General features: G+C 44.6%; 1 protein-coding gene across 2 annotated transcripts in view; it reads right to left on the bottom strand.

Annotated features, from left to right (window-relative positions):
• EIF4B (eukaryotic translation initiation factor 4B) overlaps positions 1-18,279 on the bottom strand; it is a 73,414-nt gene that overhangs the window by 23,337 nt on the left and 31,798 nt on the right. For both annotated transcript variants that reach the window (XM_073613550.1, XM_073613551.1), the window contains exons 5-9: positions 16,482-16,536; positions 6,339-6,476; positions 4,787-4,918; positions 1,354-1,563; positions 985-1,222 (exon numbers count right to left, since the gene is read on the bottom strand). In XM_073613550.1, the coding sequence (XP_073469651.1) occupies positions 985-1,222; positions 1,354-1,563; positions 4,787-4,918; positions 6,339-6,476; positions 16,482-16,536 (773 nt within the window). The remainder of the gene's footprint in view (positions 1-984; positions 1,223-1,353; positions 1,564-4,786; positions 4,919-6,338; positions 6,477-16,481; positions 16,537-18,279) is intronic.

Raw genomic sequence — 18,279 nt, 5'->3', positions numbered from 1 at the left:
AAAAGTTCTGGATAAATGGATGTACCTGAAGCTCTACAGAACCTGTAGTGTTCATTGGAGACTGGCTGAAAACAGTTTAAACCAAGCATCAAAATAGGGAAGAAAGAAGATTGAAGTGACTTTGAATGTGGTATGGTTGTTGGTGCCAAATGGCTGGTCTAAGTATTTCAAAAACTGCTGATCTACTGGGATTTTCAGACACAACCATCTCTAGGGTTTACAGAGAATGGCCCGAAAAAGAAAATCATTCAGTGAGCGTCAGTTGTGTGGAAGAAAATGCCTTGTTGATATCAGGCAAATGGGTAGACTTGTGAGATGATAGAAAGGCAACAGTAACTCAAATAACCACTCATTACAACCAAGGTATGCAGAATACATCTCTAAATGCACAACCCATCAAACCTTGAAGCAGATGGGCTACATCAGCAGAAGTTCACAATGGGTACCACTCCAGTCAGCCAACAGGAAACTGAGGCTACAATTCGCACAGGCTCACCAAAATTGGAAGATTGGAAAACCCTGGTCTGATGAGTCTCGATTTCAGCTACGACATTCAGATGGTAGGATCAGAATTTGGCGTTAACATGAAAGCTTGGATTTATTCTGCCTTGTATTAATGGTTCAGGCAGGTGTGGTAATGGTGTGGGGGGTATTTTCTTGGCACACGGGCCTCTTAGTACCGATTGAGCATCGTTTAAATGCCACGACCTACCTGAGTATTGTCGCTGATCATGTCCTTATGACTAGTGTACCCATCATCGTCCAGCAGCATAATGCACCATGTCACAAAGCTCAAATTATCTCAAACTGGTTTCTTGAACATGACAATCAGCTTATACAATATGGCTTGTGTAGCAATTGCATAGACTATTTGCAATTTTTTCCTCATGAAAGTGGAGTTACCCTTTAACCAAGCTGGATAGCAAATGGATGAAATTTAAGTGACAAAAGCAGAGTACATCAAATTATTCAACCCATTCTTACCTTTCCCGTGGCTTCCTCTCTATCTGTCGAGGCCTGTCATCATCCAAATGACGATGCATTTTTTCCTGTTCTTTCTGCAATCTTTCTTCTACCTCACGTTCTCGGGCAGCTGTGTCCACAGGTTTGGCACCCCCAAAAATTGACGCAGCTCGACTCGTGGCTACTGGAGCACCACTGCTCTCCTCCTCTTTTGGTGCAGTACGAGGTTTAAGATTCAACTTTGGCCTCTGGGTAGGACCTGTGTTGATTAAATTGGGATATAAAATTTAACAGCTGGCATATGTACGAGTCAGTGCCCAAACAGATATAAAACTAGTTTAATAAAGTCTGCAACAAGGTTTACATTTTTTATTTTAAACTTGCACATACCACCTCTTTCTTCCCTCTTTTCTTCATTCCTGGAATAGCCGTTCCACTTGTCCGACCTATCATCTCGCCGTTCATCTCGCCGTTCATCATATCTATCACCACCATATCGATCTGAACCACCACCACCCCTGAAATCATCATCTCGACGGTATCCACTGCCAAATGCTCTCCTTCCACTTCCACCTGCACTACCTCCCCGGGAGTCATAACCTGATAAGGAGAAAAAAAATAAATAAAAGCATTAAGCCAAAAAGACCTACATTGTTGAACACTAGATTAAGACTTGATTATGTCATGCCTAAGTGGTATATTCAAAAGAGATGTTGGCATTGTCTGGAAGGAACCTCCTATTACTCACTTTAATCCCTCTCCATCACAGCTTCTCTACAGCTGGTGGAGCGGCACTGCTCCCAATTTCACCAACATAGCTGATCTAAAGGCTGGTTGTGGAGGAAGACACTGAGGGGGAGCATGTAAGGAGAGTATAAGGAGATTGGGATGGATGTCCTTTCCAGAGACATCATAACCAAGTAATTGCAGTGAGAGGATTTTTTTTTTAAAGGCTACAAAAACCTAATATAGCAGTCTTCTACACACACACAAACTCCTATGCTTTAAACTGAAAGAAAGAAGCAGATTGGTTGTCAAACAACTGCTACCGATTCAGTTTGATCCAGTCTTGATAAATGCCTGTGTGTGTCTGCCTGCCTGCGTGTGTCTGCCTGCCTGCGTGTGTCTGCCTGCCTGCGTGTGTCTCAGTCTGTCTGCCTGCGTGCGTGCGTCTCAGTCTGTCTGCCTGCGTGCGTGCGTGCGTCTCAGTCTGTCTGCCTGCGTGCGTGCCTCAGTCTGTCTGCCTGCGTGCGTGCGTGCCTCAGTCTGTCTGCCTGCGTGCGTGCGTGCCTCAGTCTGTCTGCCTGCGTGCGTGCCTCAGTCTGTCTGCCTGCGTGCGTGCGTGCCTCAGTCTGTCTGCCTGCGTGCGTGCGTGCCTCAGTCTGTCTGCCTGCGTGCGTGCGTGCCTCAGTCTGTCTGCCTGCGTGCGTGTCTCAGTCTGTCTGCCTGCGTGCGTGCGTGTCTCAGTCTGTCTGCCTGCGTGCGTGCGTGTCTCAGTCTGTCTGCCTGCGTGCGTGCGTGTCTCAGTCTGTCTGCCTGCGTGCGTGCGTGTCTCAGTCTGTCTGCCTGCGTGCGTGCGTGTCTCAGTCTGTCTGCCTGCGTGCGTGCGTGTCTCAGTCTGTCTGCCTGCGTGCGTGCGTGTCTCAGTCTGTCTGCCTGCGTGCGTGCGTGTCTCAGTCTGTCTGCCTGCGTGCGTGCGTGTCTCAGTCTGTCTGCCTGCGTGCGTGCGTGTCTCAGTCTGTCTGCCTGCGTGCGTGCGTGTCTCAGTCTGTCTGCCTGCGTGCGTGCGTGTCTCAGTCTGTCTGCCTGCGTGCGTGCGTGTCTCAGTCTGTCTGCCTGCGTGCGTGTCTCAGTCTGTCTGCCTGCGTGCGTGTCTCAGTCTGTCTGCCTGCGTGCGTGCGTGTCTCAGTCTGTCTGCCTGCGTGCATGTCTCAGTCTGTCTGCCTGCGTGCGTGCGTGTCTCAGTCTGTCTGCCTGCGTGCGTGTCTCAGTCTGTCTGCCTGCGTGCGTGTCTCAGTCTGTCTGCCTGCGTGCGTGTCTCAGTCTGTCTGCCTGCGTGCGTGCGTGTCTCAGTCTGTCTGCCTGCGTGCGTGCGTGTCTCAGTCTGTCTGCCTGCGTGCGTGCGTGTCTCAGTCTGTCTGCCTGCGTGCGTGCGTGTCTCAGTCTGTCTGCCTGCGTGCGTGTCTCAGTCTGTCTGCCCGCGTGCGTGCGTGTCTCAGTCTGTCTGCCCGCGTGCGTGTCTCAGTCTGTCTGCCCGCGTGCGTGTCTCAGTCTGTCTGCCCGCGTGCGTGCGTGTCTCAGTCTGTCTGCCCGCGTGCGTGCGTGTCTCAGTCTGTCTGCCCGCGTGCGTGCGTGTCTCAGTCTGTCTGCCCGCGTGCGTGCGTGTCTCAGTCTGTCTGCCCGCGTGCGTGCGTGTCTCAGTCTGTCTGCCCGCGTGCGTGTCTCAGTCTGTCTGCCCGCGTGCGTGTCTCAGTCTGTCTGCCCGCGTGCGTGTCTCAGTCTGTCTGCCCGCGTGCGTGTCTCAGTCTGTCTGCCCGCGTGCGTGTCTCAGTCTGTCTGCCCGCGTGCGTGTCTCAGTCTGTCTGCCCGCGTGCGTGTCTCAGTCTGTCTGCCCGCGTGCGTGTCTCAGTCTGTCTGCCCGCGTGCGTGTCTCAGTCTGTCTGCCCGCGTGCGTGTCTCAGTCTGTCTGCCCGCGTGCGTGTCTCAGTCTGTCTGCCCGCGTGCGTGTCTCAGTCTGTCTGCCCGCGTGCGTGTCTCAGTCTGTCTGCCCGCGTGCGTGTCTCAGTCTGTCTGCCCGCGTGCGTGTCTCAGTCTGTCTGCCCGCGTGCGTGTCTCAGTCTGTCTGCCCGCGTGCGTGTCTCAGTCTGTCTGCCCGCGTGCGTGTCTCAGTCTGTCTGCCCGCGTGCGTGTCTGCCCGCGTGCGTGTCTCAGTCTGTCTGCCCGCGTGCGTGTCTGTCTGCGTGCGTGTCTGTCTGTCTGTCCGCGTGCGTGTCTGTCTGTCTGTCTGTCTGTCCGCGTGCGTGTCTGTCTGTCTGTCCGCGTGCGTGTCTGTCTGTCTGTCTGTCTGTCCGCGTGCGTGTCTGTCTGTCTGTCTGTCTGTCCGCGTGCGTGTCTGTCTGTCTGTCTGTCCGCGTGCGTGTCTGTCTGTCTGTCCGCGTGCGTGTCTGTCTGTCTGTCTGTCCGCGTGCCTGTCTGTCTGTCTGTCCGCGTGCGTGTCTGTCTGTCTGTCTGTCCGCGTGCGTGTCTGTCTGTCCGCGTGCGTGTCTGTCTGTCTGTCTGTCTGTCCGCGTGCGTGTCTGTCTGTCTGTCTGTCCGCGTGCGTGTCTGTCTGTCTGTCTGTCCGCGTGCGTGTCTGTCTGTCTGTCTGTCCGCGTGCGTGTCTGTCTGTCTGTCTGCCTGCGTGTCTGTCTGTCTGTCTGCCTGCGTGTCTGTCTGTCTGTCTGCCTGCGTGTCTGTCTGCCTGCCTGTCTGCGTGTCTGCCTGCCTGTCTGCGTGTCTGTCTGCCTGCGTGCGTCTATCTGTGTAAAAGTGCATGTAAAGATGTACTAATGGAGGAAGAGGAAGACGAAAAAGGGTAAAGGTCTGAAAAAGCTAGTCATGCTAAGTGCACTCATCCAACAAATATGCAGTCCAGGAGAAACATCTGTTTCTAGATTTTCACACATTTACAAAGCAGATGACAGACAAGTGCTCCAAACCTTATTAATGTAGGCCAATCACACATCAATTATAGAAATTAAATAAGTGCAATGCAATGAATACAAGTGATCCAATCTGAACAACATGTCAAACACTTTGTATTTAGCTCATGTTTGATAATTGCCTCTATCATAACCCTGGCGATCACGGTCATCGTATCGATCCCTTCCTCTGTCTCGATCATATCGGTCATCCCTGCGCGGGCCATCACGATACCGGTCTGACTCATACCGGTCACTTCGATCACTTCGATACCCTGTCAGAAGATTGGCATTAGTATCACAGGTCTAAAGAAAATATATTTATCATGCACTGAAGCAGCCACTAACATTCAATTGCTTCTAAATGTCTATAATGCTTCACTATCTTTGCACTGTTGGGGGTATATACAGACACATTTTAGGGTGATTAGAGGGTGTTTTTACGATCTTTATATATGTTGCTTTAACCAGTTCAATACCGGGCATTTTCACCCCCTTCCTTCCCAGACCAATTTTTAGTTTTCAGCGCTGTCACACTTTAAACGACAATTGCGCGGCCGTGCAACGTTGTACCTAAACAAAATTGATGTCCTTTTTTCCCCCACAAATAGAGCTTTCTTTTGGTGGTATTTGATCACCTCTGCGGTTTTTATTTTTTGCGCTATAAACAAAAGAAGAGCGACAATTTTGAAAAAAAAAAAAACCACACACAATATTTACTTTTTGCTATAATAAATATCCCAATTTTTAAAAAAATAAATAAATTTTTTCCTCAGTTTCGGCCGATACGTATTCTACATATTTTTGGTAAAAAAAAAAAAAAAAAAAATATATCGCAATAAGCGTATATTGATTGGTTTGCGCAAAAGTTAGTTATAGCGTCTATAAAATATGGGATAGATTTATGGCATTTTTTAAAAAAAAATAATTTTTTTTTTTTTTACTAGTAATAGCGGCGATCGCAATTTTTTTTTCGTGACTGCGACATTATGGAGGACACATCTGACACATTTTTGGGACCATTCACATTTATACAGCGATCAATGCTATAAAATTGCATTGATTACTGTGTAAATGTGACAGGCAGTGAAGGGGTTAACCACTAGGGGGCGGGGGAGGGGTTAAATGTGTTTCCTAGGGAATGCTTCTAACTGTAGGGGGAGGAGATGCACAAGGGGAGGAGACCGATCAGTGTTCCTCCGTTCGCTCTCCTCTGAGCTGACAGGAGGTGGATCTCTGTGTTTACACACAGAGATCCACGGTCCGGCCCGGTTAACGGCAATCGCGGGTGCCCGGCGGACATCGCGGCCGCCGGGCACACGCACCGGGTCCCGAGCAACGCGGGCGGCCGGGAACCCGAGGCCGTCATATGACATCCACTCAGGATGGGAGATCCCATCTGTGGACGTCATTTGTCTATGGCTGGGTAGGGAAGCGGTTAATAAAGTCATATGAATACCACGATTTGGTCCTCCATTCAACTACTTGCCGCTTCCCTGTTTCTTTTCCCTATATTTTTTTTTAGCTATATACACACACAAAACTAAAAAAACTATTGATGTACTAACATTGCTTGTGTTAGTACAGTGAACAAAAATAAACAAAAGGTTACCAGTGTGTACCTCACATAGAGGAAATCTGGACAAGGAGGATTCTCTTTTCAAAAGTGAATCTCTATTGGGCACAACCACTTACTGTCTCCAAAGCCCTCTTCGCGGCGAGGAGGATAATCATCCGCATCTGTCGTGGGACGCGCCCTCCAGTCAGAGGAATCGGTCTTATCAGAGTCTCTATTGCGGTCCCGATCTCTGCCAAATGAGCGATCATCCCGATCTAAACACAAAGAAATTGTGGTAAATCAAAGTTACTGCTTAGGAAAATAATAAGTCCTTGTACATGACTGCTAAATATTGTACAAATATCAGGAGTAAAAAAAAAAAAAAAATTCAAGTTAGACTTATCGGTAACTTGTTTTCCAAGAGTCTTTCAGGGCAGCACTTGAGAGAGTGACTCCTCCCCTTGCAAACAGGAAACACCTCTTCCAAACTTTAAAAGAAGGCTCCTTTCCCAACATTGTCAGTAGTAGTAGTAGTAGAGAACCTCCGGCCCCAAACTGGAACACATAATCAAGATATGATTAGTCACTATATATATATATATATATATATATATATATATATATATATATATATATATATATATATATATATATATACACACATACACACATACATATACATACACACATACACACAATAGGGCGGGATGCTGCTGTCCTGAAAGACTCTTGGAAAACAAGTTACCGGTAAGTCTAACTTGGATTTTCCCTAAGCGTCTTTCAGGACAGCACTTGAGAGGATAATAGAGACTTACCCCCCTAGGGAGGGACCAAAGCCTGCAGAACCTTTCTGCCAAAAGCCTGATCCCCTGCCGACAGGAGATCCAGTCTGTAATGACGGACAAACGTTAAGTAGCTTGACCACGTAGCCGCCTTACAAATCTGATCTGGGGTGGCACCAGCTCTTTCTGCCCATGTAGTGGCCTGGGCACTCGTTGATTGAGCCCTAATTCCCAGCGGGGAAGATAAACCCATTTGAGAATAGGCTACAGAAATAGCTGTCTTAAGCCATCTAGCCAATGATTCTTTCGATGCTTGTTGGCCTTTTTTTGTTTCCAGAAAAAAGAACAAATAATGAATCTGAAGCTCTAAACCCTCCTGTTACTTCCAAATAATGTAATAGGATAATTCTTACGTCCGAGTTGTGAAACTGCTCTTCCTTTTCACCCGAAGGGTTAGCACAAAAGGTTGGTACAGTAATCTCCTGAGACCTGTTACTAAAGCTTGCCACTTTTGGCAAAAACCCCGGATCTACTTTAAAGTTGATGTAAACCCAATGTCATCCTTTCTAAACTACTGCCATAGGTGTCATCTATAAGGATATACATGCCTCCTGCATGTATCCTTACATGTCAAATGTCTCCCCTCTGTCTGTTATGAGACCCGAAAAACTGCATATTCTGTGGGTGGGTCTGTTGTCTGGAGCTCGGTGGGTGGAGTCGTGATGTCAGACTCGCCCACATCTACACTCCCCTTGTCAATATGCATTTTCTCTGTGTATTTCTAGCACTGAACTTTTGCTATGATCTCTAACATCCAGTGAAAAGACAGGAAAGTAACCACATGACTTCAGCATGCCAAATCATGGTCAGGTGTGGAACAGCCAATCCTTGCAGAGCTGCTGAAGAAAGGAGTGGGGGAGGGAATTTAAAAATACTGCATGTCTCTTAGGCTAGAGCACGAGATGTAAATCACCTGTCACTCACAGCAAGGGGGAGTATTTGACAAAAGTTTTTCTCAGTTTTTTAAGAATTGTCTCACTGAACAATAAAAGAGGATTGCTCAGAGATGGATTAACTCTGTGTGGCAAGACTGGGCTCAAATGATAGGAAATCTTATACTCTACAGTATGATATAAAAAAAAAAAAAAAAAAAAAAAATATTTTTTTTCGGGTTTACAACTATCAGGAAAAACTGACAAAAAAGGCTCTTTTACTGATAGGGCGTGCAGTTCGCTGATCCTTCTTGCTGAAGTAATTGCTACCAGAAAAATTGTTTTTAAAGTTAAATTCTTTAGGGATATGGCCTGTAAAGGCTCAAATGGTTCTTTTGCCAGAGCTTGCAGAACCACCGAGAGATCCCAATTTGGGAAATGCCTCACCGGGACCGGTCTAGACCTGGAAAGTGCTTTGAAAAATCTCATGATCAGAGTTTCTGAAGATAAGGATCTCTCCAGATAAACTCCCAAAAGCGGCCACATGCACTTTAAGAGTGCTGACCGCAAGATTCTTTTCTGCACCTTTTTGCAAAAACTCCAGGACTGAAACTAGGTCTTTAACCTCCCTATGTTCTGAAAAACAGAAAGAAACAGACTTTCCATACTTTGGCGTAAATATCCCTGGTTACCTTTTTCCTACTGGAAAGCAACGTAGTAGTTAAATGTTCTGAAAAGCCTTTGCATCTCATTAACTGCTCCTCAGATACCAGGCAGTGATCTTTAACCTGCCTACATCTGGATGATGCACTGGCCCCTGAATCGACAGATCCTGACTGAGCGGAAGATGCCAACATGGTTTGATTGCCAACTGAAGAATCGTGAAAAACCAAGCTCTCTTTGGCCAATATGGAGTAATCAAAATTATTGATACTCTCTCTTTCAGTATTTTTCTCAACACTAGTGGGATTAACCGGAATGGAGGAAAAGCATACCCTAGGTGAAAATCCCATGGATGTGCCAGAGCACCTATCCCCTGAGAGCAATTGTCTCTCTGAAGGGAGAAAAAAAATTCAGGAGCTGCGTGTTTTGTTTTGAAGCAAACAGGTCTACCTGCGGAAGGCCCCAAGTACTGGTGATTAATGCAAATACCTCCCTGTTCAGACTCCACTCTGATTCCTGAACTTTGTCGGCTCAGATAATCTGCCACTTCGTTTAATTTGCCTTTGAGATGGACTGTGGATAGAGATAGTAAGTGGTTCTCCGCCCACTCCAGAATCTCTACTGACAGTAAGTGAAGAGCCCTGCTTCTTGTGCCTCCCTGTTTGTTCAGGTAGGCTATTGGTAGTGGCATTGTCTGACAAAATCTGGACATGGCAACCTATGAGGTCTTGAGAGAGGAAAGCTAATGCTAGGGCAACCGCTTTTAGCTCTCTCCAATTTGAGAATTTTTGGGCCTCTAACTGGGACCATGTTCCCTGTGCTAAGGCCTGACCCATGTGGGCCCCCCATCCCCGCAAACTGGCGTCTGTCATGACCGCTTTTCCATTCGGAAAAGACTAAAGAAGATCTCTTTGCAGTACCACCTGACTTTTCCACCAAAGTGAATGTTTGACTCTGGTAGGGAACTTTATTTTCGTATCCAAACTCTGTCCTGTGGTTCCATGTTCTTAGAAGGAACCTCTGGAGAGCCCTGAAATGCAGCCTTGCCCATTGGATGGCTGGCATAGAAGAGGTTAATGTCCCCAGAGCCGACAAACGTTCAGACTGAAATCAGTTGATTTGTTTGTAGTGCTGTTATTACCCTCTGAACCTTGATCTTTTTCTCCTCTGGGAGAAAAATCTTTTGCTCCACCGAATTTATCAAATAGCCCAGAAACAGTACTTACTAAGCTGGAATGAAATTCGATTTTTGAACATTCACCATCCACCCTAGTGACTCCAAATGACTGCGGGCTCTGTTCAGATCCTCCTGCAACTTTTCCCTGGATGGGGCAAAAAAAAAAAAAGAAGAAGAGGAGGTCGTCCAGATATGGAATTACCACAATCCCCTGGAGTCGAAGAGGGGCGAGGGCTTCCGCCATTATTTTCGTAAAAAGACGAGTAGCTGACGACAGGCCGAAGGGAAGAGCCCTGAACTGAAGAGAATAATCTCTTTGCCCATATTCACCGCAAACCTCAGGAATCTCTGGGACTGAGGTGCTACAGGAACATGAAGATAAGCATCCCTCAGATCGATTGATGCCATAAAACAATCTTTTGTCAGAATGTTCCTGACTGTGAAAATTGAGTCCATACAAACCTTTTTGTATAGGACTGACTTGTTCAGGGGTTTTAGGTTGAGGATAAGACGGAAGTTTCCGGATGGTTTTTCTTATCAGAAATATGTGTGAATAGAAGCCCTGACCCTGTTCTTCTGGGGATACTGGTATCACTACCCTCTGGTGCCTCAGATCCTTTAAAAGGTTTTTCATGGCCAGGGCCTTTGTTAGATCCCTTGGAAAGTTTGTTACAAAGAATCTTTCTGGCGGGCGATCCGAAAACTCTATCCTGTAACCTTGGGACAGCATGTCTAAAATATATTGACTTTCTGTCATGCTGGCCCAAAGGGGGAGGAAACTTTGAAGCCTTCCCCCCACTGGTCAGCACAAGTCATTGCGTTATACCAGAGGCTGCAGGAGGATGGAAAAGGACATTTCCTTTTCCCTTCTGCGATGCCCAATTTTTCCTTTTCTCCCGGGGCTTGGTTTGTTCTTGAGCCCTTTGGGAACGAAAAAAAAACGTTTGGCAGTTTTTTTCTTTTTGATGGGGAAAGACTTCTTTTTATCAGCTGTTCTATCTAGAACCACATCTAAGTCAGGACCAAAAAGCAAGTCTCCCAGGAACGGTATCCCACACAGCTTGTTTTTGGATGCCGCCTCCCCCGGCCAAGTTTTCAACCACAGAGCCCTTCTGGCTGAGTTAGCTAAGGCAGCAGATCCAACTGTCATTTTAATTGATTCCGCTGATGCATCAGAAATAAATGCAACAGCGGCAGAGTCGAGAATTAATCCAAAATTTCTTGTTTTGGTGAGTCTGCTGAGATATGGGCCTTAAGTTGATCTAACCAGAACTCCATATTCCTGGATACCACCGTAGTTGCCATAGTAGGTTTAAGATTTCCCATGATGGATTGCCATGCTTTTTTTAGTAGCTGGTCCATCCTTTTATCCATGGGATCTCTCAACACCCCCATGTCCTCGAATGCCAAATCTGTTGACCTCGAGACTTAGGAAAACACGGCATCTAGTTTGGGGCTTTTGTTCCAAACCGCCGCTGGATCTTCATCAAAAGGAAAACACCTTTTTAAGGCTTTGGGAAAGAAAGGTTTTCTCTCTGGCTCTGTCCACTCTTTCTTAATAGTCTCAGAAATAACTGAGTGTACTGGGAAATTGCGATTTTTGTGCTCGCTGAGCCCTGCATACATTTTATCATGCAGAGATAACTCCTTTCTTTCCTCTTCCAGACCCAGTGTGGTATAAATCGCTTTTAACAGGCCATCTACCTGTTCTAAAGACAATTTAAATTTTGAAGGTAAATTTTCTCCTTCCTCCCCCTCATCAGAATCCTCAGATTGAGAGGGGGAATGTCCCTCTGGGGTAGGAGATGCCTCAGTCTCCGTCGGGACTATAAGTGAGCCTTGAGAGGACTGAGGTGGTAAGCTGACTCAGGGATGGGCGAAAAGATTGGATAGTCACATCAAGTTCTTTAACAGATGCAATCAAGTCGCTGCAAGCGGAAGAAGCTTCTTTTTTAACTAGCAAATCAATACAGGCTTGACATAACTTCTTCCATCCTTCAGGTAGTTTGGATTTACATGAAGAGCATTTCCTTTTTGCCACTGGATCAGAGCTCTTGGCCTGCCATAAGACAAAAAGAAGAAACCATCCCAGTGAGACAACCTGTCCTTTTTCCAAGGATGCTCACCACAGGTGCACAGTAAGAACTAAACTGCCTCAGAGAGCGAGAGAGAGCGAGAGCGCCCACAGTACAAGGAGGACAGTATACAACTGCCCCTTGCCTGGGCCTTGCTGGTGCCTGTCCCACTTGCTGCCGCCATCAATTCCATCGAGGAGCGCTTGCTGTGTTGTGTGGCTAAAACGCCGGTTCCGGACTCCAATAGCACCAGTCCGGAACCGCTAAATAAGCACCAGCCCCGTTCCTCCCCTTTCCCTCTGCGAATTCCGGCGGAAATGACGCCGTACGCCTATTCCATGGACGCCACCCCCTTCCCGGATGCCTCACTTCCGGCGGATGGAGCCCCGCTGCCATCCCCAAGATGGCGGCGGTGAAATAAGCAACAGGTGGTGGACCGGAGAAAAAAAAAAAAAAAAACACAATAAACGGCCAACACCTGCCTTGCCGCCGCCTAGGAGTGATACCCACGACAGTCAGACTCACCCTGAGCCCAGATGAAGAGGGAGAGGGAGCCCAGCCAGCAGCACCTAACCTCAGCTGTGGAATGGGAGGAACAGCTCTCATGAGGTAAAAAAGCATTTGGTGAAGACACAGGAAACCTGAGCTCCCAGGACAGCACCTGAGAGCCCTGACTTCCCCACAAAGTGCTCCCTCTGGAGTTAACACAAAAACTGACAGTGTGTGAAAAGGAGCCTCCTTTTAAAGTTTGGTGGAAGAGGTGTTTCCTGTTTGCAAGGGGAGGAGTCACTCTCTCAAGTGGTGTCCTGAAAGATGTATAGGGAAAATAAGGCCATCAATCTCAAGCAAGATACTGTAGATCAGCTTGATTATAGATTGATTGTGCATTAAATGCAAGGTACAGTGCCTTGCAAAATTATTCAACCCCCCCCTCCTTGGCATTTTTCGTGTTTTGTTGCCTCACAACCTGGAATTAAGATGGATTGTTTGAGGATTTGCATCATTTAATTTACAGAATATGCTCACAACTTTTTTTTTCTGTTATTTTGTACCATTTGTTTGAAGACTTTTTTTTTTTTTTTTGTGAAGCAAAGTCTTTAAACAAATAGGACAAAATAACAGAAAAACAAAAAAACAAAAAAAAAACAAAACAAAAAAAACAAAACAAAACAAAACAAAAAAAACAAAACAAAACAAAAAAAACACGACAATATGCATAACTATTCACCCCCCTAAAGTCAATACTTTGTAGAGCCACATTTTGCGGCTAGCACACCTCCAAGTCGCTTTAGATAAGTCGCTTGCCACATCTTACCACTGGGATTTTTGCCCACTCCTCCTTGCAAAACTGCTCCAGCTCCTTCAAGTTGGATGGTTTGTGCTTGTGAACAGCAATATTTAAGTCCAACCACAGATTTTCTATTGGATTGAGGTCTGGGCTTTGACTAGGCCATTCCAACACATTTCCCCTTAAACCACTCAAGTGTTGCTTTAGCAGTGTGTTTGGGGTCATTGTCCCGCTGGAAGGTGAACCTCCGTCCTAGCCTCAAATCACACAGAGGGGTACACAGGTCTTGCTCAAGAATATCCCTGTATTTAGTACCATCCATCTTTCACTCAACTCTGACCAGTTTTAGTCCCGACTGCTAAAAAACATCCCCATAGCATGATGCTGCCACCGCCATATTTCATTGTGAGGATGGCGATCTTTGGGTGATGTGATGGGTTTGCACCAAACATTGCGTTCTCTTTGATGGCCAAAAAGTTCAATTTTAGTCTCATCAGACCACAGCACCTTCCTCCATACATTTTGGGAGTCTCCCACATGCCTTTTCACAATCTCAAAACGTGCCATTTTGTTTTTTGCTGAAAGTAATGGCTTTCATCTGGCCACAAAGCCCAACTCTATGGAGCGTACGGCTTATTGTCGTCCTATGTACAGATACTCCAGTCTCTGCTGTGAAACTCTGCAGCTCCTCCAGGGTTAGGTCTCTGTGCTGCCTCTGATTAATGCCCTCCTTGCCCGGTTTGTGAGTTTTGGTGTGCGGCCATCTCTTGGCAGGTTTGCTGTTGTGCCATGTTCTTTCCATTTGGTTATGATAGATTTGATGGTGCTCCTAGGGATCATCAAAGATTTGGATATTTTTTTTATAACCTAACCCTGACTTGTACTTAACGACACTGTCCTTTGTTTGGAGACTTCCTTGGTCTTCATGGCAGTTTGGTTAGTGGTGCCTCTTGCTTAGATGTTGCAGCCTCTGGGGCCTTTCAAAAAGGTGGGTATATGTAATGACAGATCATGTGACACTTAGATTGCACACAGGTGGACATCATTTCACCAATTATGTGACTTCTGAAGGTAATTGGTTGCACCAGAGCTTTTTATGGGCTTCTTAGCAAAGGGGGTGAATACATACGCACATGCCAATTATTTTTTTATTTCTGAAAAATAGTTTTATGTATATATTTTTTCTAATTTTACTTCACCAACTTAGACTATTGTGTTCTTGTCCATCACATAATTCAGATTAAAAAAAAAACATTGAACTAAAGGCTGTAATGTAACAAAATAGGTAAAAAGACAAGGGGGGTGAATACTTTTGCAAGGCACTGTATGCTGATCTTGCAGATAGTAAGTGAAAGTAAATGAAAAAAATCTCTACTTCATAACATGTTCTTAATTAGAAATAAGGCAGCATTTTTATGAACTATTCTATATAGTGATAAGCAGGAGTTCTGACTGCAGAAAGAGAAATATAAATCTGTACAGCCTGAATGATCCTCAAGGAGAGGGAAGGAATGTTTACGGCTTTAGTCAGTCATGTGAGTTGAATGGGAAGTTGTTTTTGGGTTCATCTGTCTATGATCAAACCTACAGAATATATTTAAAGCAACAAAAATTACCAAGAACTACATAGTGTGAGGTTCTTACAAACCTACTACAGTATATTGTCTAGCATGTTTTTTTTACAGTAAATACAGTGCGTATAGAAAAGTCCTCCCCCCTCTAAAATAAATCACAGTTTGTTGCTTTGCCTGAAATGAAGACGGACATCATTTTCGTTTTATCCAGCTGTATTTACGAAGTGAAACTTATAACGTCCAAGTAAAAGAAAGAATACAAAACATGTCAGAAGAAAAACAAAACAAAAATTCAAAAAAAGAACCACGTAGCTGGAAAAAGGAACACCCCCCCTTTCCGAGGGGAAGAGGATGCAGGAGATGGACTAGGTTACACGTTTCACCCTAAATATGGGTGGAACATGTAACAAGTTTCAAATGTGAACTTATCCTTTAAGAATCCAAGGAACATGTGACTATTGTCTGTGGGGAACCAAAAAGTAACGCAAAATTTCTATATTCAACAGAATGTACAATATCTACTTAGACTCACAATATCACAGCCCTCATCCAACGTTTCTTTTCTGCATGGAAGTGAGAGGGCATATCAGTAAAAGCAAAGTGTTTTCTGACACCATTAGGAGAGGCTATCCTAAGACAGTCCACAGTGATCTTGAGGTTCTCTCTTACTGGGAAATAAACTTAATTTAATTTGTTCTGTTATGGTTTGTAATCACTGTATAAGCTGGAAATCCTACTGAGCATATGTAGACAAGCTGTATTTAAAAAAATAATGCTTAATTCCAGCTAAAACTTTTTCAGTTTTGAAAAGAGCAGGAAGGACTTTTACTGCTACCTGCGTACCCAAAGGACAGATATCTCCTTACTTCCTGCCCTGACAAAAGGGAGTCATGTGCATGGGAAGTGAAATTAAATTTCTAAAATGGAGCAGAAAGGGCAACAAAAAAAACTTTCAGTACAATGTAAAAAATGTAGAAAGTTTAGAATAAATCAAGTTTTTGTTGCAATAAAAGGCCAAAAATTGTTCTAATCACTCCTTTTGCTGCCATCAACATATGGATAATAGCAGAACAGAACTGCTGGCAGCTGGTCAGCTCAGTAATCCTTATGTCTGTTGAATTTCCTTCTGCTATAAGCTCACTTCAGAGACTTTGAACTTATAGCAGAACAGTCATCTAGACTCAGCCGATTAATGAATAGCTATGATCAGTGAATAATAAGCCACTGATTGCAGACATTCATTAAGACCTCATATACACAAACGCTTGGCAGCTCCTGTGAGCTGAGGCAGAAAAAAAGCCAGCCACTTTTACGTGCTATATGCAGCCACCAATACAAGTGAACAGCTGCACGCAACCATGCTCAGATCAACGCTGATAGCTTTTGCATCAGTATTTACCTGTGAATGTGCGTATGTATTTCTCCAAAAACTTGAGTGGTGAGGTGAATGCATGGAAAAATGCCAGGACAGAAGCTATCATTGTTCACCAGAGCATGGCTGTGTAGAGGTATTCACTCGTATTAGAAAATGTACATGGAACACGAGGCTCCCCAGCAACCAGAAAGCGCCGGAGATTTAACACAACAGCACACAGGATCTGCCAAATGTCCATGTGCAGGTAGCCTAAAAAAAAATAAAGCTTTGCTTCACGTTGTAACACACTGCACTGTGAAAAAAATTATTACGGGCCCTGTGCATTCAGAAAATGTAGTTTGGGGTGGTAAGCAGAGGGCAGGGCCTGGCAGCAAAAGGGTTAAAGACAAATGCATTATCGCATAGACTACTTACCTTTGTCCTGTGCTTGGTCAGCTATGTCCACTCTTATCCTTCTGTTTCCTAGAGACTGGAAATACACAGAAATTCAAGAAAAATAAAAACAAGTGATAATGTAAGAACTCAGATCTGCAACTACTATGACTGTAATCTTTTTAAAATGCTAGATAGCTGCCATGCCTATCACCTGGCCTCAAGTAATTGATCCAGAAGCGTTCTGAAATTACTGGCTGCATGCTTGTTCAAATTGTGGTTCAAACTACTGAGCAGCCAGATAACCAAATTAGCACATTGCAAGACTACACAGGCAGGGCTCTGGGAAGTTTCTTTGAAGGTGATTCCTTCATATATAAAGCAATGCATCGGAAGCAGGGTTCGGGGGTATCAGTCCAGCATCACCACAGAGTTGCAAGGACTACAAAGGGGAGTTGACCGACTCCGCTCCAGCAGCAAGTGGTTGTGCAAGGAACATCATCTCAGCCGGATAGAGCAGCGTATCACATGATACTATGCAGAGCTCAGAATATTAAGGGATCTACAGACAAGTGAGGAACATGGTACAAAAAGGTATGCTCTAGGCTGAACCAACTAAACACATCAGAAACAGGAGCATGAACTGCCCAACACACTGTTCGAGTAACTGAAAAAAAAAAAAAAAAAAAAGAGTCAGCAGAAGGATTGATGTGTACCTTTCCACAGTCAGCATTCCACACTCACAAAAGGAAAAATAAAAACGACGAGAGATTCTGCTACACTCAGCAGTTCTAGCTTTACAGAGCCCCAGAAAGCCCAGCTCATATGTCCATGACTGAGCTACAATAACTGTGGCCTTTTCAAGGAGACTCACTTTAGAATTGCTCATAACAACCATGTAGCAAATGTTGTGTAACACACACACACTATGTACAAGAGAGAATATATATATATTAAAAAAAAAAAAAAAAAAAATTATTTATATATATATATATATATATATATATATATATATATATATATATATATATATATAAATAATTCAGGTGCTGTCTTTAACCACTTAAGGACTGAGCCTCTTTTTTAGATGTGTTTACAAGTTAAAAACTTTTTTTTTGCTAGAAAATTACTTAGAAAAAAAATGTATAATGTTTGGGGCTTCTAACACCCAAGAGAATAAAATGGCGGTCATTGCAATACTTTATCACAGCGTATTTGCACAGCAGTCTTATAAGCGCACTTTTTTTGGAGAAAATACACTTTTTTGAATTAAAAATAAAACAGTAAAGTTAACCCAATTTTTTTTTATACTGTGAAAGATAATGTTACGCCGAGTAAATTGATACCCAACATGTCACGCTTCAAAATTGCGCCCGCTCGTGGAATGGCGACAAACTTTTTCCCTTAAAGATCTCCATAGGCGACATTTAAAAAAAATTCTACAGGTTGCATGTTTTGAGTTAGAGGAGGTCTAGGGCTAGAATTATTGCCCTCACTCTACCAATCGCGCGATACCTCACATGTGTGGTTTGAACACAGTTTTCATATGCGGGCGCTACTCACGCATGCGTTCGCTTCTGCACGCGAGCTCGGCGGGATGGGGCGCTTTTAAAAAATTTTTCATTATTTATTTTACCTTTTATTTTTACACTTTTTTAAAAAAAACAAAAAAATTGTGTACTTTTTATTCCTATTACAAGGAATGTAAACATCCCTTGTAATAGAAAAAAAGCATGACAGGACCTCTTAAATATGAGATCTGGGGTCAAAAAGAAAATTGTCATTTAAGAAAAGGATTAAAAAAAAAATGGCCCTTTAAGAGCTATGGGCAGAAGTGACG

Source organism: Aquarana catesbeiana, linkage group LG02 (assembly GCF_042186555.1).
Source record: "Aquarana catesbeiana isolate 2022-GZ linkage group LG02, ASM4218655v1, whole genome shotgun sequence".
Classification (NCBI taxonomy): domain Eukaryota; kingdom Metazoa; phylum Chordata; class Amphibia; order Anura; family Ranidae; genus Aquarana; species Aquarana catesbeiana.
This window is presented reverse-complemented; position numbering and strand designations above follow the sequence as displayed.